Below are 21171 nucleotides of genomic sequence, written 5' to 3'. Positions count from 1 at the left end.
AGTTAATTCTGCCTGCCCTCAACAGCACTGTTCCTGTGAGCTGGACCCAAGTCTGCAAATGAATCTTGCGACACCATGAAATCCTCCTCGCTTCCAGCCTCCAGTCCTCTTTGCTTATCACAGGGCTGCCCATGCTGCCATGTAGACTTCTGCAGAGTTTCATTTTCACTCCCACCTCCAAGGTCTACTCCTCTGACTCATCCCCTGCTCCCACGTGTGAATTCCTTCCCCATCGTTCCCCTTGTTCTCCATGGTAACGTTTGTTCACGCATTTCTTTTCTCTCCTGTTGATGGTATCACTTAATCTCTAAGCAAACTCTCTTTGCCTACCCTCTTGAACTGTTGCCTTTCTTAATCTGGCTTTTGTGAATCTCAGGCCAGAATCCAGAAAGCCAAACACCATCCACAGGCCCAGTTGATGTCCTGCCAGCTCTTTGTTCTTTCAAAGTCAGTGGGAATAAAAGCAATGGAAGTACCACTCCACTATCTGAGTTCCTCAGTTTCCTGCCCAGACTAAAGGCTTGGTGTCTAGCTTTGAACATGGAGTCACTCAGCCCTGTGCAGATCAACAGCCTATGGTCTAATAGTGGCCCCTGTCCTACCTGGCTGTGTGCCCACAGCAATTGCCTTCAAGGGCCGCCCTTGCACCCCCAGTGCTGGGAGTCTCTTTTGAGAGGCCAACATTGTGTTTCTCCAATCTGTGTTTTGCCTGCAGAAGGCCTACCTTTCCCATCCCATTTTCTCCGTGTTCCAAAACTGTCTCTCCCTCCTTCAAGTCACCTGCTGTCTGTCCTGCCCCTCCTTCCTTCTCTCTTTCTTTTGTGTCATCCCTTCTTCTCTGCAGGGTGACACCCTCTTGAGGACAGGCCCATTCCCTTTCTCTTCAAGTAGGATAACCACACATTTTGGGCAGCCATACAATTAGTGCTTGCCCATGGGGGTAGAGCAGAAGCCCCCTGGGCTTCCGGTTGTTTCCTCATCACCTTCACTACAGTCTAAGGGGCTCGTTTCCCCCACCTCATGGGAGCACCATAAAGATTAAAGGAGCTAATGCAGGTGATGCACTTAGCCCAGGCTCTGCCATACATCATGCTCCAACAAACAGGCTTCATTTCTTCACCTCCTTTCCTTCCTCCTGCTTCCCCTCAGGTCATTGCCCCCACTGCCGGAGAGACACAATCACCTTATCATGAATGACTGGGCTTTAATCTGGGCTGGCAGCATTGTAAACCAGTCCTAGAGCCCTGAAGATCCCAGCCATATCCACTATTCTGATCATAGGGCTGGCCCTGAGCCAGTCCTTGAAATGTGTCTACTAAAATCCAGGCTGAACCGTATCTGAAGGGCTTGTCTGGTGCTGAGTCCTACACACTTTTACTGAGCAAATGAATTCATGATTTGGAAAACATGACAAGAAGCCAGGGTTCTGAGGTTGGAGACCCACATGAGTGGATTCTGTAGAGCTGATTCTGTTGCTGAGTCCTCTGCAGACAAAATCTCTGCATACCATGTCTGATCCGACTCTGGAGCCTGGCTGGTCATGCACCTAGGTGACCAATGAGTTGTTTCCATGGTGAGAGCATCAGGTTTGGCTGCTCCAAGTCATTATGTTCTGGCGGAGTCAAGAACCCATTTTAGTGCCAGGCAAAGTCAGAATGCTCAGGAAGGGCTTCAAGAACCTTGACAGGGCTGAGCTGATGGCACATGTTTGTAATTCCAATACTTGGGAGGCTGAGACAGGAGAATCACAAGTTTGTGGCCAGCCTCAGCTACCTAGTGAGGCCCTCTTCAATTTAGTGAGACCTTGTTTAGAAATAAAGAATAAAAATAGGGCTTGGAGTGTGGCTTGGAGGTAGAATGCTCCTGAGTTTTAAACCCAGTGCTGGAAAAAAAAAAAAAAAAAAAAAAGGACCCTGCTGGCAGGGCGCCTATTCTTGTCCAGTGTGCTGTCCCAAGCAGCCATGTTAGAGACCCACTGTGGTCCCAATGGAGGCTCAGAGCTTGGTAAAGAGAGCATACCTGTATTATTTGAAAGCTGAAAAAGCAAAAAGAAGACCTCACCTCCTTGGGTTTCTAAAACAGGGCAGTTATTTCTGCTACTACAGTAGAGTTTTTAATTAACAAATTGATGAAAAATCCTTCCTGACATTTCAGTTCATCTCTCAGAGACCTTTAGGTGAGAGGAATCCAAATAAAGCTTCCTTATAGTTTCCTAACATTTTTTGCCCCGTTTTTAAAGACCTTTATAATCTCTCCATCACTCACTCACCCAGCCTCCTCTCTCCTTTCATCTAACCCCACACTCAGACATACCCTCACTTGGTGGCACCTGTTACCACTTCCAAAACATGCCACACATGTCCATGTCCCTCTGCCTTGGTGCACTTTAAGCTCTTCTGCCTGGCAAGGTTTTCTATGCCTCCTTCTTCTCCCTAGTAAAGCTCCCTCATTCATCCATTCCTGAGTCCTCTGGAGAGGTTGTTCAGTCCTGCACTATGTTTTCACAGCTCCTTGTGACAAATACTTTGAGAATGTATTTCAATGCACTACAATTACCAATTTAATTATCCCTCCCCCCAGACTGTGAGCATCTTGAGAGGAGGGCGCTGACTTACTCTACATCCCCAGCACTTAGCACTGCCCCATGCTGAATGCTTGGCAAATCTCTACCAATTGGACACTGGAATGAAAAGAACACAAGGGGACACGAGTGAGAAAGAGCAATATTTTCAATATTTGGGGGCATGTCTATCAGGGAAGTAATATTTCTTAGTTTTCCAAAGCAAATCTCCTGAGAGGGCTATGATGATGTATGTTCCTAAAATAGAGGGTCTGGAAAAAAGTCAGTAATGCTGAAATACCTTGCAAAAAGATGTGCTAGCAGCATGCTAGCCACAAAGTTTGCAGGCTTTGGAGGACTGCCCCTCAGCCGGAGCATTCATCCTACCTGTCCTGGAGTATGGACATGAGGTACATAGGCCGATACTGGAAGGCTGTGTCTGGCATTATGATAGCACCCTTAGGATCTGAGCCTCTGCCTTTGGTGGCTTTAAAGGAAGAGAAGAGAACATGCAGAAAGCCCAGGTGAACTGGGATAAAGCCCAGGAAGAGGCCAGTGTTGGCAGTCCAGGTGGAGATGCTGGCAGGGGTATATCCTTTGTGCAGGCTCCTAATTTTAAACTAACAAACAGAAGAGAAATGCTGCCAGAAGTCAATTGTTTTTCCACATTTGGGATCCAGTGCTGGCCAAGCCAACTCAAACATTTAGTACACTTTAGCAGCCAGCTCTGGACTCAAGGGTCATGGGCTGTGTCTCTCAGTGCTCCAACCTGGATTTAAGCCTCCTTATACCCAAACTTCTTCCAGTCTCACCAGAAACTGGAGTGTGATGGAAAAGACTTTGCCTTGAAGCAGTGCTGTCCCTCCCTCCACTCTGACTCCAGGTCTGAGGCTGGAGGGCATGGTGGTAATACTTGTTGAATGCATGGGTACCCATCCTAGGTCAAGCTTGCCCTAAAAGACTAGATGCTGGCACTGGAGCTGGAATCAGACAGATGGAATTTAGATCAAGGCCTTATAGCCAGCAGTGCAGCCCTAAGCAAGTGCACTCTGTTTTCTTATCTATAAAGTAGAAATCCTTCCTTGGAGGTCAGGGCGAAGAGACTTAAGGGAGTGAGTCTTGTGAAGTGTTTTCAAGGGTTCCTGGTGCATGTGTGCAATTCTCCAAATGTTCTAGACACCATGGTCAAGATGGGATGGGCCGGGTGTTTGTTGTGTGGCTTGCTTGGTCCCAGCTGCTCCTGGCCAGCCGAAAGCCCAGCATGCAGCAGGGTCTGCTCAGAAAAGCATGGCATATTTCTGTTGTTACTTCAGTTACTACCAAGGGAATGAAGCATGAAAAGATTCTAAGAAAATTCCACAGAGACTCCAGGTGGTCTGTGTTCTGCCCTGCCTTAGGATGCTTGGGTTAGAGTCTGGGCTTTGCTGTGGGTTAACTGGATGACTTTAGAAAAGGATCTTTGGCTATAATAGATTTCAATTACAGGTTCCCATAAGAGTTGAATGTGTGTGAAACAAACCTGGTGAGACCAAGGGTTGAAAATGTGAGAAAGCAGGGCCAGATGAAAAGCAAAGTTTTGATTCCCATGTAACTGTGAGGCTTAACAGCAGAACCACTGGCCTTTTCTCGGTATGTTCCAGAGAGATCCACAAAATCGGAATATGAGGATTTCTGTTTCATGTGCCATTAATCCATCCAGCAAATAAACCTCCATTCAATGTGAGGCTCTGGGGGGCTCTCTGGATGCAGAGATGTCCTATGTTCTGGACACGAGGTCTTCTTCAGTATCACTGAACCCAGTATTATATACATAGTATACACATATTACTGGGTTAAATGTATATATAGTATTGGGGATTGAACCCAGGACCATTCTACCTCTGAGCTCCCCCCTCTAGCCATTTTAACTTTTATTTTAAACAGGGTCTTGCTAAGTTACTGAGGGTTTTGCTAAGTTGCTGAGGCTGTGATCATCCTTTCTCAGCCTCCCAAGTACTGGGATTATAGCTGTGAGCCACCATGCCCAGCTTACAATGTGTGTCCATGAATACACAGCGAACACTCACACCTGTGGTGTCCCTGCTCATGCCAAGCATGGTGTAGTAGAGCTGTTGGTGCTGGGCCACAGCCCTGGCCTTGCCACTTACGTGTGCACAGCTGACTTCCAAGTGCCTCTGTCTGCCCCTCTCTTCCTGTAGGCTTTCTCCAAAGCCGTGGAAGATTGCTCTGCTGTGCCTGAGCAGGCAGATATGCTGGGAATAAGCCCATTCCTGCAGGAGCCTTCCACAGTGACTGCTGGGGATTGGTATGTAAATACTCTGCCTCCAGTGCCCACACTAATTTTGCTCATTTGCAAAATGGATCCAAGAAGACAAAGTTCCTGCTTTATGGGGCTGCTGTGAACCTGAATAAATGGTGTACCCCCTCCCCAATCTCTTCATCTGCTTTAAATCACAAAGTGAGACTGGTCTGCACCTAGCAGAGAGGCTGGGTAGAGACTTATTAAATGTAGCCTCTCACCCTTGGTCTTTTAAATTTATTATTATAAATAAATTTAAAAATAAAAAATACAGGTTAGGTCGGGATGGGAGCCGGGGATTGAATACAGAGTGACCAGAGGTCCCCTGAGGAGGAGAAGTGATGTCCTGTGCTGAGGAATTCCCAGGGCAGTTGCTACAGGCCTGGGTTTCTCAGGCAATGCAAGGCTGGGAGAACCATAAGCTCTTCCTTTGAAAGGGAGGACGGGGGCAGAGGCCTTCAGACTAATGAACAGATGGTGGCACCACTTATGAAGCACTCGCAGCAGGCCAGGCATGTCGCACAGACTCCATAGCAAACCAGAGGTAAGGTTATTTCACTCAAAAGAGGAACTTGGCTCCATGAGACACAAAGAGGTTAGTCAAGGCACAAAGTCTCGGTAAACATCAGAGCTGGAAACTAAATTTGGTGTGTCCCTTTCTGTGACCCGGCGCCTACTGCTCAACTCCACATATTTCCAAAAAAATAAATAAATAAAAACAGAGCTGGGTGTGGTGGCACATGATTGTAATCCCAGTATTTGGGAGGCTGAGACAGGAGAATCGCAAGTTCAAAGCCAGCCTCAGCAACATAGCGAGACTGTTTGCAAATAAGAAATAAAATCAGTCTGGGGGTATAACTTGGAGGTAAAATGCCTCTGGGTTCAATCCCCAGTACCACAACAAAGAAGAAGGAGGAGGAGGAGGAGAAAAGTAAAAGAAAGAAAAACAGGCCAGATGTGGTGGCACACACCTGCAATCCCAGTACTCAGGGGACTGAGACAGGAAGAGTGCAGGTACAAGGCCAGCACACCATAATTTAAGACTTTATTTCAAAATTAAAATAGTAAAAAGGTCTGGAAGTATAGACTAGATGTAGAATCCCCCTGAGTTTAATCTCCAGCACTGCAAAACAAAACAGGAGGGCCAAGAGAATGCTTGGGTTCTGCTTGTCACCTGCCCCTTCATGGATCCTTCTCCTTGAGAGCACATTGGCTGGAAGTGTCCCATGAGCTAAGGAAAGGGCATCCCTCTTACCATCTGAGGAGCACTGAGATGGCTCTGAGAGAATAGGAGAATCTGGAGAATCTTCCAGGCTGAGGCCACTGGTCACAGGCTGAGCAGCAGTGACTTGCAGGGGTATGGCACTGACTTACAGTCTATGAGAGCCTTATATCTCTCCCCCTCCCCCGGATGCTGGGAGCAGCGGTGCAGGGCCTGAGGTCGCTCCTTGCTGGTTGCCTGGAGCCTGTGTTTCTATTGCCTTGTGTCTGTATCCTAAAGAAAATGTCCCCTCCCTCCTCTCTGCCTTCCCCCAAGTATGGGCACCAGAGCTGTGAGTGCAGAAAGGCTTCCTAAAGAAGATGAGCTGGGTCCATGAGGGAGACGCCTGCTCCAAGTGGAAGGGGCAGGGTGACAGGGCCCTGTGTCACTGGTGGGCATGGCCTGCTTGGGAGCAGGAACGGAGAGTCTTGCAGAGGGAGGAGGCTGAGAGTGAGCAGAGACCAGGATCTTTAACCTGTCAGCAATCATGGGAGCTGGGGATGGGGTGGGCATGAGGGGGCACGTATCTTGAAGCGATTGCTCTGGTGTTTACACTTTAGACTCATAGGTTCTCAAAATAATGGGAGTTAATATCTGACAATCAGAGACTCTAAGAATCTCAGAATCTTGAAATTTTGGTCTCAGAATCATAAACTCTTGGGCTCTTGAGATTTTAGGATCAAGTTTCTGAGCCAAGTAATACTCCAAACTCTCCTTGTATTCTATAAAAAGAGAAGTCGACACCAAAATTCAAGCTGGCCTCTGGCTTAATCTCCAAGGGCAGCTGGGGGTGAGAGGGCCGGGGCATGGGCCTGGGCCTCTGGAATCCACATGGCTTGGACACAGCCTGCTCTTCGTCAGCACACCCAAGGCTCTGAGCTCTGCTCACGCCCTCCCTGGCAGCTCACGGTGGGTGGGTAGGGGATCTTACTCAGTGCTCTATGCTGGAGAAGCCAGGGAGCAGTGTCCACTCCTGTATGGATGCAGCTGGCATGAATCACTTGCCCTGGCATGTTTAATAAGTCCCGTGGATTCCGCACTTAAAAACCATCCAAGCAGTGGAGTCTTTTCTGCCCTTTAAGCAATTTCACAGTGTTTGGTCTGTGGCGCCACCTTCACTTGATATGGTTTCCTCCTTGTGGCCCCCAGGGAGTGCAGAGGCAAGATGGCCCTTCTCCAAGGTCACGAAGTCAGCAAAGACAACTGATTTCTATGAGTCCATTATTCTCGTTTTCATCTGCTCAATTACTCAAGGTGGGCATGGAGAGAGCCGCAGAGCTCTGGTCCTGCAAAGAGCTGCGGCTGAAGCCTGGGACATGTGGATCCTTGGAAACACTGTGGGCAGGGAGAAAAATAACAACTCTATGAAGAGGCAGGGCTGAGTTTGCATCCCTGCACCTCCCTCACTTCTGTGTTGTTTGGAGTATGTTATTTGAAGTCTCTGAGCCTTGATTCTTTGGGGGCACTTGAAGACAACAATGGTCTTTTGAGCTGGGTTGCTCAAGTTAGCATTATAGGTCTACTGCCTTCTATTGTGACACTGAAAATAATCCTTTTTAGCTTTTCTGGGCTTTAGTGATTGCCTGGTCTATGGTGTGGGGATAATAGTATCCCCTACTTTGAGTAGTATTGTAGTTGTTAAGAGTGTTGATTGAGTACTATATAAAACAGGTTTAGAACAGTAAATAAATGAGCATTCTCTGTGAACATCACTGTTTGCAGGGCGGTAGTGGGATGAGGATCTTGAGTAGTGTTTGGCACTTCAGATGTGCATCATCTATCATCGTTCAGTGAATGGAGAAAGACTGGGATGGATTGATGTAAAGTGCTGAGCACAGTGCCCGTTATGTGGAAAGCTTGGGGGGCACAGACGACAGCCTCCTGCCCTGGCCTTAACCCAGTGCTGGGGCTGACTTGGGCCACTGTGAGCTAATCAATCTTGCACATCCCCTCCCAACTCCACACTGTTCTCAACTCAGCGGCATCAGGCTAGTGGCCTGAAACTGGATGTAGTGGGAGTATTTATACCACATACTTTGGCAAATGTTTGAAATCAAGCATTTTGTTACTGGTGTTAGTGGTTTTGTCTTCTTTTGTTTTAATTTGGGAGACAGTTAAACTCTGATTAGAACTCAACACATCCCTGACTGTCAGGGGACATTTTTACATCCTCAGCCAGTTATTTTTGGAAACCATTTTGGGCCATTATGGTGTAGGACATAGAGTGTTGGGGGGAAACCAGCCATTTAATAGTAGATAAGAAGGTGCTAGTTGGCATCACAATCCTGGGTTTGGAGACCCCACTAAGTGTGGGGTCCATATTGACTAATGCCTCATCGTGACATCAAAGGATAGACATATGATGGTGCCATTCAGTGATCATTCTGGGGCTTTCTATAACTTGATAAGACTGCAATAATGCTGTGGCTTCTCAGGATGATTATAATACTGTGTGCCTGGAATCTGTAACTGTATTTTATAGCCATCTTTGGAGTTCCCTGATGGAGCCTTTCTCCAAGTTATTACCATAAATGGCCAGGTCATTTCCCCTTGAGCGAGGGGAGCTATTTGAGGCCATTCCCAAATCTCCTTCAGCATCAACTGACTTTGAAGAAGTGCAGCTATTAAAGGAGCCGGACGCAAGTTAAGTGTAGCAGACAGAAGAATGAACCCGAGGAAGGCACTTGTAAACTGCCCAGGATTTGAAAGCCAGTCTGGAGTGGTCTTAAAGAGAGAGGAAAGCACAGAGACTGTCCCGAGCTGGGGCTCAGCCTGGTCTGTTCTGGGATCCCAGCTGCCCTGGCCCTGCTCCCCATCACCCATCAACAGAGCCCTCCCTGCAGATTCTTCACCAGGCTGGGGATGGCTCACATCTTTCTTTTGGCTTCTTTAGCTCCCCACTGCTGTGGATGGCACCATGGCATCCTTAGGAATAATCTCTCTTTTAATTTGTGTTGACAGTATTTGTGTTTCAATGGCCCTAAATGGCTTTAGAAGAAAGCCAGTAAATCTGGTCAGAGGAAGACCAGCTACTGTTTGCTCTTAAAGGAATAAACAGAAACGTGTTATGCTTTTAATCTTTAAATTAGTGCCATTAGAGACTAGCAATTATCAGCACGTCTCAGTGGGGATGGGTGGGGTATTCACCCTCCCCTCTGAAGGAGCTGGAGGGAGGGGATGGAAACACTACAAGCCAGACTGGACTTTGGGGCAGCCTTGAAGTAGCAAGTACAGGTGGCCAGAGGGGAACAAAAAGCAGTGGCCTATCAGAGGGGAACTATTAACAGGAACACCTAACAGGTGGGGAACTACTGAGGACAGACCCAAAGGTGACTATTATGGTTTGGATATTGAATGTGTCCCCAAGGCTTAGCCACCACCTGCAGGGCTATTGGGAAATGGTGGGACCTTTAGGGGGTGGGACATAGTAGAGAGAAATTAGTTCATTGGGGATATTTAGCTACTTAATCCTTATAGATTGTCAGTCTCCCTTCCAAAAAGTGAAATTTTTATTTAAAAAATAATTAGCAGTCAGGTGTGGTGGTGCATGCTTGTAATTCTAGTACTTGGCAGGATGAGACAGGAGGATGGCAGATTCAAGACCAACCTCAGCAACTTAATGAGACTCTCAGCAACCTAGTGAGACCGTTTCAAAATACACACACACATACACACATGTTGAGTGAGATGACATATACAAAATACTTAGAATAATGCCTAATACATTATGCTGTCTTAGTTTAGTTCTTCTAGAAGAAAATTCTGAAGCAGGATTTGAGGCCATGTCATTTGTCTGGTCGATGATCCCAGGAAACAGTGGGGAGGGCATGGCGTCATGAGAGAGGGGAGAGACGAAAGCTAATGCCACAGGCATTAATGAACAGGGGCCTGCTGGGGGTGCCTGCTCTGTGCTCCCAGGAACCCTCAGGAGACTTGTGGAGCCTGCCACAGCATTGTCCCACCTGAAGGCTGAGAAATCTGGAGACATTCAGTTCCTGCGGCTGCTGTAAAAAAGGACCAACAACTGGGTGGCTGAGATGACAGAACTCCTCTCAGTTCTGAGGCTGGAAGCCCAGAGTCAGGGCGTCAGTCAGCAGGACTGCACTGTGGGGGAGGATCGCTCCAGGCCCCTCCTGGCTTCTGGTGTTTGCTACCATCTTTTGCCTCCCTTGGTTTGTAGGAGCATCGCCCTGAACTGTGCCTCCAACTCTAGGCGGTGTCCTCCCTTTGTGTGTATCTGTGTCCAGCCTTTCCCTGTACACAAGGATGTCAGTCAGACTGGAATAGGACCCTCCCCACTCCAGTCTGACCTCATCCTAACTAATCACATCTATATGACCCCATTTCCAAGCAGATCACATTTTCAGGCATTGGACCTTCAGATGTGAATGTATGACTTTTGGGGGAGGTGATTCAGCCCACACATGGATTATCCATCCCACAGCTCCTCTCCCTGCCCTGTTGACTGAGGATGACTTCTAGACAGCAACACCAGTACTTCCTGCTTGTCCTCCCTCTCCCTCATGGCTTTCAAGTATGAAATTTTTGAAAGAATGAAATTTACATACAAACTGCAACTTAATCACTCTGGGGCAGCATGACAAGATCCCACAGATAGGTGGTGTGCAAGCAGTGGGTGTCTCTTCCTCACAGTTCTGGAGGCTGGACTTCTGAGGTTGGCATGGCAGCATGGTTGGGTTCTGGTGAGGGCCCTCTTCCAGGCTGCAGATGGTCTACTTGCCATTAAATCTTCACATGGCAGGAGAGGGCAAGCTCCAGAAGGTCCCTTTTATAAAGGCAATAATCCAATTTAGGAGGCTGTTATGGCTATGGTGGGACTGTGTCACCTCCAAAATTCAGGTGTTGCCAATGCAGTAGGATTGAGGTGAGGCCTTTCAGAGGTGATCAGAACACGAGACTTCCTCGATTGTGAATGAGAAGCAGGCTTTTAGGAAAGAGGTTCCTCATGGCCACTCAACCAGCTTGTTCTTCTGTCCCCTGCCATTTGAGGACAACATCAAGAGGGCCCTCACCCAACACCAGATGCTGGTGTCTTGATCCTGGACCCCTAGACTCTAGGATCAAATTTCTATTTTTTTAATAAATTACCAGTCTGTATATTCTGTGATAGCAGCACAAGGACTTAGCAAAGGCTCCCCCCTTGTGACCTAATGTCTCCCAATGACCTCACCTCCTGATGCTGTCATATGGGGGTTAGGATTTAACACATGAATGGAGGGCACACATACTGAGTCCACTGCAGACTATCTTGTCCTATCTTGTCCACAGGTATCACCACACCAGCTATAGCAGTCCCTGGCACATAGCAAGGGCTATTTGTTGAATGAATGAACAAATGAGTGGGTAGCCCCTCCTTTACTCCTACTTCTCCTACTGAAAAATAAAAGATGGGGTCTGGCTAATTCTCTACAGCAATCCTGGGTATGATGCTAGTGCAGCTGCCTTCCCCAAAAAAGAGTCCGCTTGGACATCAACTTCCTCATCCTTTAGTTTCCTTTACACATCCGGTCAGAATGTCTCATTAAGTGTTTAAACAGCTGCAAGTGCCAGCTCCCTGGGCTCAACCGGCAATTTGCACCTCTGGGCTGGTTGGGGGAGGGCATTTGTACAGGGGAGAGGGGCTGTTTGAAAGGCTGGTGAATTCCCCAGTTCCCCTGGTGTCTCATTGGAAGCGAGTGAAGCTGAGCATCCTGTTTAGTGGGTCCTCCTGTCCATGTGGGTACAGAGTGTGTGTGGCCTGTGCTCCGCTACCAGGCCAGGGGTGCCTTGTCAGCACTGCTCCTGTGTATACGCCTTACAGAGGCCTTTGAGATGTCAGCAGAACTGGGATTTGTGGACAACAGGAGAGAGCTCCAGCAGCCAAACAGGCAGGACATGGCCCTATGCAGGGTGTGAATTGTGTTTCTCTGTCAACACTGGCTATCCACCCCTATGCATTAACTCTAAATCCTAAATCTGGCCGAGGCACAAAGAGGAGAATCTCTAGTTCCTCTTTTTCCAATGCACCAGAAACAAGTACAAAATACAGTTTCACCCTTCTCGCTACAGTTATGCTCCTATCCTACCCTGCCATGACATTTTATTAAACATTATTTATAGATTTTTAAAAATAACTAAACGTAGTTTAAATGGGAGAAAAGGTAAAAGACATTGTAGCTTTTAAATTAGAACTTGAAAATCAATGCTTTCGCATAAGTAGGGAAGAAGCTGATCAAACTATTGTGATTAGTCAATACATTTGTCTCTGAGCTTCCTAGCAGCCTTGGCAAAAGGCAAATATGATGAGTTACATTCTTATGTTTAGGTATAGGAAAAAAGACAAGTTATTTTCGTCTTTTGGAGCTAGCTCTGAGAGGTAATTTAAATATACAAAATATTAAACAGGAAATATATGCAATATGTAACAGGCAATATCTTGAAAAATGGTTTTTCTGAAAATGCAGAAGTACTTTTGAGATGGTGCTTTCTTATTTGACAATTGAAAAAGATCAAAGGAAAACATGAAAACCCAATTAGGTAAAGATACTTACCAAAGACTGAGCCAATATCATCCAGGACCGACCTTCCTTCTTTCCTTCCTTCCTTCCATCCCTTCTCCCTTCTTTCCTCCCTCTCTCTCCCTTCCTCCCTGCTTAGCTGGGGCAAAGGGAATCCCTCTTCAAATCAGTAGCATGTGTTTGGATTGCAGTTGATGGGGACTATATGTTCCACTTTCTGGGCCCCAGAAACCTTCATTCCATTTTACTGTTAAGAGAGGCCAGAGGTACGAAGGAGCAGCAGCTCTTACAAGAAGCCAGACCTTTCATGCACTGCTGCCATCCAAGTTGGCTTCTGTGCATCTCACTTTATTTCCTGTGTATTGATTTTATTTCAATGCCAGCACTACGTAGAGCAATGAGCACTGTTGTGTGGAACAACTCATCCTAGAAGTTAAGACCTCAAAAAAGCAGCCATTCATTAGCTCAGCATCCTAAGTAAGGGCTGGGATCTCTGAGCAGCTTGAGGAGAATTTGTGGTACCGACTGGGCTTCCCCAGGCATTTGCATCAGCAGGTGGCTCCACTAGAACTAGAGGAGCCTAGAGGCTCCTGCCTCGTCTGGGGCCTTCATGGGACGGCCTACGTCGCTGGGGACTCTTGGGCCTCGCATTCTCAAGGAGGCTGGCTCAGGTTGCCTACTTAGTGCAGCCAGAGGAACTTAGTGTGCCTGGGACTAGCACGGCATCCCTCTTGATATTCCTGTTGTGTCAGAGATCCAGCTGGATTCAGGGATAGGGTGGCACACTGAGATGGGCATATAGAGATGGTTTCATGGGGGACCATTTGGTAGCAGCCATCCACAACCCACTCTTAGAGATACCTTAGAAATACTGCCCCCTTAGGGAGTGATCTCAGCTGAGGAGTGGAGGGGGACAAATGGGCAGTCCATTGGGATGGCTTCATATCAAGGCATTCGAGATTAGCCAGTTTTCCCTGCAAGTTCTATATGCCAATCCCTTTATTACATCCATCAAAAGCCCAAATGTCAAGCCGGGTGTGGTGGTGCACGCTTGTAATCCCCGCGCTTGGGAAGCAGAGACAGGAGGATCGCGCAGGTTCGAAGCTAGCCCCGCGCGCTGGCTTAGGAGACCCTGTTTCCAAATAAAAATGCAAAAATAGGTCTAGGAGTGTAGCCCGGAGGTAGAAGGGCTTCCAGGAACCCCAGTACCACCCCCCCCAAAAAAAAGCCCAAATGTCAAGCTTATGAGCACTATTCAAAATTTCAAAACAGATGAGGAATGAGCTTTGAGGTGATGCAGCAGTCAATGTCTTAAGAAGCCTCCTGGTGACTGTGCTTGAAGCCTTCAGAGCACAGGGCACATGGAGTTCTACCACTCTATGGCTGATGTCCTTGTAAGACAGCAGGCTCCCTCAGCCTCCCAGTCAGCTGTGGCCATCAGAGGCCATGAGGACATGTCCATACAGGCTAAATGCCTCAAGGTCAACGGCATATAGACTAAAGTGCTCCATGTGGCATGTCAGCTGCGGCCCAGAAGTCAGCCAAATTTTCTCCAGGCTGGAATGAGAACATCTGGCTCCAGCTTTAGGACAGGGGTCACAATGTTTAAAAAGATAAGTTGGATGGCAATAAAGACCATGTGTTCATCACTTTTGCAGAAGCTGGAAAGCTGGAGGAGCTAGATAACAGAGACAGTGAGTAACAGAATCAGGGGACAAAGTGTTTTGACATCCGGAGAAACAGTGGAATTCTCTACAAAGATTGTGTCAAATGCACTGGCATGGTGACACATGCCTGTAATCCCAGTACTGGAGAAGCTGAGACAAGAGGATCACAGGTTCAAGGCCAGCCTTAGCAAATTAGAGACTTCAGTGACTTAGTGAGAATCTGTTTCAAATATAAAAAGGGCTAGGGGCATAGCTTGGAAACAGAATGCCCCTAGGTTCAATCCACAATATCAAAACAAACAAGATTGAATTAATGAGGAGTATCAAATCCTATGTTTGGGTTCATAGTGTGTACATATATGTATACATGTATACACACACATACACACACACTTTTTAAAATTTTTTATTGGTGCATTATATTCTCTTACACACATATTCTCACATGCCTCCACAAGGAGATAGGCCATGGAAAAAGAAATTTTTGGTAAATGTTTCCAGCAAGCTTAATTTGAATCAAAAGTAGGTAAAGTTGACATGACTTCAGAGTATATTAATAGAAACATAGCCTCTAGATTAAGAAAGGTGATTATTTCCCTCGATTCTGTAAACACAGTTTACTTCAAATGTATTAAGTCAACTACTAGGTGCATAATTTAAAAGTTTTCAAGAAAAACTAACATTTAGAAGGAAGTTAAACTTGATAGAAGAATATGAAATCATGCGATGAGGAAAAATAAAAAGGAACTGAAAATATTTGACATAGAGAAGTGCTTTATAAGGACTTACAGAGGGTCTTCAATTCTAAAGAGTTGTTACATGGAAGAGGAATGTGATCTGTCCTCTGTAGTCCCAAAATAGGTCCAACTGCACTAATGAGTGGAAGGTTGAGAGGACCGATCATTTTAAGATTAAAAGAATAAAGAATATCTAGTAGTCAGTGTGGCCCAATGAAGAATGGGTTGCACCAAGTTCCCATGGACTAGATACTCACCTGAGTAGACAGGGGGATCTGCACTTGAAATGGGTAATTGGTTCAAAGAAACTTTAAAATTTGGCACAGCTGACCATGAGGCGTTGCAGACTCTCCCGTGAGCTGAACACAGCAGCGGTGCTGTCAGGTGCTGAGGGGTGAACTGCTCCCTAGCCCCTCTGACAGCTGTGGAGAAGTAGAAGCAACAGGTCTGGGTCAGGCCAAGAAACAGCAGCAGAAGCTGAATGGTAACTGCTCGAGTGAGCAGGCATCTGGGCCATCCACCTCCTAAGAAGATGGGGTCCCAGCAGAGTGAACCTCATCAGATGCTGGCAGTGGGAGCTTTCTCTTGGACTCTGGGAGGACTGATGGGGAGCCTTGGGCAGAAGGAGACAGCTGGAGCTGCTCAAGCTCTTAGGCCTGGGTTGAATCCAAATTCCTCCAATTTAAGCAGCATGGTGCTGGAGAAATTCATAAACCCTTTTGAGCCCATTTCTTCATTGGCTCATGGTGAAGATTAAACTATGTGTGTGAAGCCCATGAGCCTGTGGGTGCAGCTGAGCTCATAAATCCTGTTTCCCTCTTAAAGCTGAGCTGTCCCTCTTAAAGCTGAGCTGTGCAGGTCATGGTGGGGAACGAGAACTACGGAGTGGGGTGCCCTCTAGCCTCTCATTGGGGTTCAGTTCTCCCTGAAAATGTGAATGCTCTGACTGTCCCTTGCTCCTCGCCATGCTAAGGATGCATTTTCTCCCTGACAGAGGAGCTGAAAGAGAAGCTGACAGAGTATGTGGACAAGGTAAATGACCAGAAACCTGGCTTCATCAAGGTGGTGCGCCACAGCAAGCAGGAGGGTCTCATCCGCTCCAGGGTCAGTGGCTGGAGGGCGGCCACTGCACCGGTGGTGGCACTCTTCGATGCCCACGTGGAGTTCAACGTGGGCTGGTAAGTATCCTTCGAGTAAGGGGGAGGATCCAGTGCAGCCCCGGGGCCTGCAATGCATTCTGGGGTCTTAATCCTTGGTAGGAGGGAAAGGAGAGAAGTCCAGGGACAGATGAGATGTGCTTGTGTGAGTGACCCAGGTAACAGGGCTGGGGGGGGGGGTCAGGAGTCAACAGGTCAACACATAGCACCTAAAGGATGGGGTGACATCAGATGTGGCTCTAGCTGGCATGGTCCTCTGGCAGGTATGAGCAGGGAGAGGGATTAGGGCAAAGCAGAGAGTTCCTGCCCAGCTAAGGATAGGGCTCTGACACCCAGGAGTGGCAGGGCCAAAGCAGATCTGAAACTGGCACCTCACCTCTCACAGACAGGGTGAGACCAAGTGGGCAGAGGTGGATGCAGGTGGCTTGACGTGGTCCTGGGTGCCTGGGTTCCATCAAAGGCCTGGTCAGATGGAGCTCACAATCTCAGATTCTCCCTGCTGCTGAAACCAGGTCTTAGCACATCTTCTTTTCTCTGTCCAGGGATGCTCAGAGCCTGGGTGGGACAGGGGAACTGACAGAACTCCTGTGCTGCCACACAAGAGTAGGTCACCCAAGGCTGACATCCTTGCAGGTCCAGAGGTGTGGTGCTGCCCCCTGTGGGTTCTCCTGGGCATGGGAGGCACAGGTGTGGGGAGGGTAGTGGATAGCAGGGATGAATAGGTTCCCACTCTTCCCCAGGGGGTCTGATGGCCTTAAGGTCTTCCCCCTCCTTAGCTCCACAGTGCCAGCCTCTGCCTCCACAGAGCTTCCTGCCACTTTGGAAGGAAAGAGTAGCAGGGTTAGCTCACAGTCTGGGCTGCTCTCTGTAATGACAGGCTCAGATGAAGGCTGCAGAGCAGGCATCTTTTATAGCTGCAGTCCCTGCTTGCCATTTGTGACTATTTAAAAAGCATTTTCCCTGGATTTATGGCCAGGATAGGGGAGGGACACTTACTATTTCAAGCTCATTTGAATAAACAATTATGCACCAAATGTATTATTAATGAGAAGCTTAGCTTTTCTGTCTGCAAACATATTACTTGCCTAGTACCCAAAGGGGCTTCCTGGCTCTTTGGGGAAGCCTGGCTTCCCAACCTCTCTCAAGGCAGGTGGGTACACGTTTCTGCCCTCCTCATAGCTCTTTTTCCTCCATGTTGATAAACCCAGTTAAGCAAAATCAAAGGCCATGTTTGCCTCAGCCTCCTAAATACTGGGATTACAGGCATGCCCTACCATGCCTGGTGTCTTTCAGTGTTGGTGTGTGTGTGTGTGTGTGTGTGTGTGTGTGTGTGTTTGGCATTTTTCAAGTCTTGATTTTTGGGTGTGTGTGTATGTGTATGTGTATGTGTATGTGTATGTGTATGCTTGGCATTTTTCAAGTCTAGTCTTGATTGTGTGTGTGTGTGTGTGTGTGTGTGTGTGTGTGTGTATGCTTGGATTTTTCAAGTCTTGATTTTTTTGTGTGTGTGTGTATGCTTGGCATTTTTCAAGTCTTGATTGTGTGTGTGTGTGTGTGTGTGTGTGTGTGTGTGTGTTTGGCATTTTTCAAGTCTTGATTTTTGGGTGTGTGTGTATGTGTATGTGTATGTGTATGTGTATGTGTATGTGTATGTGTATGCTTGGCATTTTTCAAGTCTAGTCTTGATTGTGTGTGTGTGTGTGTGTGTGTGTGTGTGTGTGTGTGTATGCTTGGATTTTTCAAGTCTTGATTTTTTTGTGTGTGTGTGTATGCTTGGCATTTTTCAAGTCTTGAGTGTGTGTGTGTGTGTGTGTGTGTGTGTGTGTGTGTGTGTGTGTGTAAGATCTCTCAAATGGGCTCTGAACATGGTGAAGGAGTGGCCCTGCCTCTTGCCAACTCAGAAGTCCAATGGGTTTCAGAAGTTGATAGGAGCTCCTTCCCTGGAAGAAGCGCACCTCGGCATTGAAGGTGGCCATGCGGTCCTTCTTCTCTCTGCTGGGGAATGACCTTCAGGAGTTGTTAACTCAGCTGTTGTCTACCTGGGAAGCAGTCAGCCTTCTCCCTCCCTCTCTTTCAGGGCTGAACCCGTACTCACCCGCATAAAAGAGAACCGGAAGCGGATCATCTCACCATCCTTTGATAACATCAAATATGACAACTTTGAAATAGAAGAGTACCCACTGGCAGCCCAGGGCTTTGACTGGGAGCTGTGGTGCCGTTACCTAAACCCCCCCAAGGCCTGGTGGAAGCTGGAGAACTCCACAGCCCCAATCAGGTATGGCATCTTTACTTGCAGGTTTCTGTCATGGCCCCTATGAAACTTTGGCCTCCAGGCTGTTCTCCAAACTGCAGCCCCTGCATGGATGGCATGGTAGGTAGAAGGTAGAAAGGAGTTGAGGTATGATCTTCAGTCTCTGAGCACAAGCCATGAGGGTCCCTTTTTAAAGGGCCATCATAGGATCCAGGCTTATATGCATAGCCTCAGAGTTACTCATCACTGTGGGATTCTTGTTGGAAATCAATTGCTGGGCTTATTCTGGAGACTCAGAGTAATCAAGATTTGGTTCTCAATCTCTAAAACCTGGAGTTTAATGAAGATAGACAAAATTATGGGGATGAAAACCTTATTCTTCCTTGCAGTGGCAAATAGAAGTGATAAATCCTTTGCACAGAGGGTAGTGTTTGTGCTTGTTTCCAAGGGTGAGCAGGAGATGGCTAGGTTGGGATAGAAACCTATATGTAAAGTACAGGCTTAAAGAGGAGGTTTAAAAGGACTGGAAGGAGGAACATGAGCTGGGCCCAGGCAGTGAGGCTGGAGGGGTGGTGGACCAGGCTAGATCCACAGGACTTGGACACCTTGATGGTATTTGAGTTTTTATTCTGTAAGACTTAGACAAAGGTAGCTTTAAACTGCATATCAAAGATCTCCAACCCTGTCTTTGTTGCTGTATTTCTACTTCCCCTGAATGATTCCCTTCTGCAGAGTCTGCTTTTACAGGTCAGGAATCTTGAAATAGCCATCCTGACCAGCCTTGCTTCTGTCTGTGTTGATGACAGGGTGGGTGTCTATGCTCCCTGCCTATTAAACACACAGCACCAGAAGTTGCCCATGGGGCAATTCTGGAATGAAAGATATTAGAAACTGACAGTGCTTTATATTGCAAGAGAAAGGAAAAATTATGAAAAATTTAATTGAAAATAGGCTATTATTACCTAAGATCACAGTTTTTCTTGCCAGAAGAAAAATATATATACTCATATTTAAAACAGGATAGAAAAGAACCCTGCATAACCTTTCCTGCAGTCACCTTCATTACTTTCTTAGTGTGCTTTGTGTTGCTATAGCAAAATACTTGAGGCTGGATAATTTTATAAAGAAGAGTTTTGCCGGGCGTGGTAGTGCACACTTGTAATCCCCGTGCTTGGGAGGCGGAGACAGGAGGATTGCGCAGGTTCGAAGCCAGCCGTGCTGGCTTAAGAGACTCTGTTTCCAAATAAAAATATAAAAAGTAGGTCTGGGAGTGTAGCCCGGAGGTAGAAAGACTTCCAAGAATCCCAGTACCACCAAAAAGAAAGAAAGAAAGAAAGAAAGAAAGAAAGAAAGAAAGAAAGAAAGAAAGAAAGAAAGAAGTTTTATTTAGTTTACAGTTTGATAAAGCTGAAAGTCCAAGATTGTGTGCCCGCCTCTGGTCATCCTCTAATGAGAGCCCTCTGAGTACATTGTATCAAGGCAGGAGCAGAAAGGGAAACAGCCACATGCAGAAGGAATCAAGTATGGGAGGTGGCCTTACTTTAAAACAACTTCCTCTCTCAGAGATTTAATCTGGTCCTGCAAGAACTACATTAATCTCTTCTGAATGCGGTGTCTTGTGATCCCCTGAATATTTTATAATGGGGATCAAGACTCTAGTACAGAAACCTTTGAAGGACACACTCAAACGACATTCAGAACATAGCAGTCACCTACTCTGTTAGACCTCTGCCACAATTTTGTGTTGCTAAATATTTGTTGGAAGCCCCCCAGGCACTAGGGTCTTTTACATGTATGATCTTGTGGTACATTTATGATAACCTGGCAACAACTCATTATTTCATCCCTGTTTTATAAGATAAGGAGAACAAGACTAAAAGAGGAGAGTGACCATTCTGAACACTCTGGGCAGTAGAGCCAGAATCCACTCAGGTCAGTTAGACTCTATAACTAGTGACTACCCCTCTCTTTGGCCACTGTTGAGCCCAGAACCAAAATGGCTGATTTCCACCCCTCAGTCTGCTGAATGCTATTGGAGGGAAATATGACCACATGCTTTGAATGTCTTTGCAAGAGACTGTATGGATATTAGCTCTTTCTGTTCTCCCTGTCTCTAAGATATTGGCCTGGTTTTAGTCAGCAAAGCTGCCATTCTAGAACCTTGCCAGAGGATTTCATCTCAAGCTCGTACTCTCTATCGCTCTATTTTTATCAGACACTTTGTTAACAGAAAGTAACAGAGACTTGGTCACTTATATGGAAGATTTTTGGAGGAACATTCCTGGTTTTACTCATAGATGAAGACAGCCCCACAGAGACTGTGATTTATACAAATGTGTCTTGCCTCACCCAGCTCCTTTTTTTGGAGTAGTATTTTAATGTTTTGCCTCCACATGGTATAGACTTTTAAAACAGCCCAGCGATACCTCTCTGTATTCTAAAGAGATATCTTTGAGATTGCTGTTCACTAGGTTCCCAAGTGACCCCTTTATGAAGGTCCACATGACAAGTTTATTTCAAATTATCTGTTGGTCAAAAAAAGCCTTGCTACCCCTGGATAATCAATCAATATGGCATTTTTACATGAGAAGTATACTTTTTATTTCTAAAATCATGTATATTCATTTCCCCTAAGCCAATGGGAGGCCAAGTTTGTGGGGCCACCTTAAGAACTAGGAAGAAGGGCTTTAGTTGCATATGCATTCAAATTGGCCCAAAATT

General features: G+C 46.7%; 1 protein-coding gene across 2 annotated transcripts in view; it reads left to right on the top strand.

Annotated features, from left to right (window-relative positions):
- GALNT18 (polypeptide N-acetylgalactosaminyltransferase 18) overlaps window positions 1-21171 on the top strand; it is a gene marked incomplete at both ends in the record, with an annotated part of 326966 nt that overhangs the window by 212280 nt on the left and 93515 nt on the right. For both annotated transcript variants that reach the window (XM_080707751.1, XM_080707750.1), the window contains 2 exons: window positions 16037-16220; window positions 18277-18474. In XM_080707751.1, coding sequence (XP_080563877.1) covers window positions 16037-16220; window positions 18277-18474 — 382 coding nt within the window. The remainder of the gene's footprint in view (window positions 1-16036; window positions 16221-18276; window positions 18475-21171) is intronic.

This window comes from Muscardinus avellanarius (genome assembly GCF_963383645.1).
Source record: "Muscardinus avellanarius genome assembly, chromosome: 1".
Lineage (NCBI taxonomy): Eukaryota > Metazoa > Chordata > Mammalia > Rodentia > Gliridae > Muscardinus > Muscardinus avellanarius.
The sequence above is the reverse complement of the archived record's forward strand: the minus strand, read 5'-3'. Positions and strand labels throughout refer to the sequence as shown.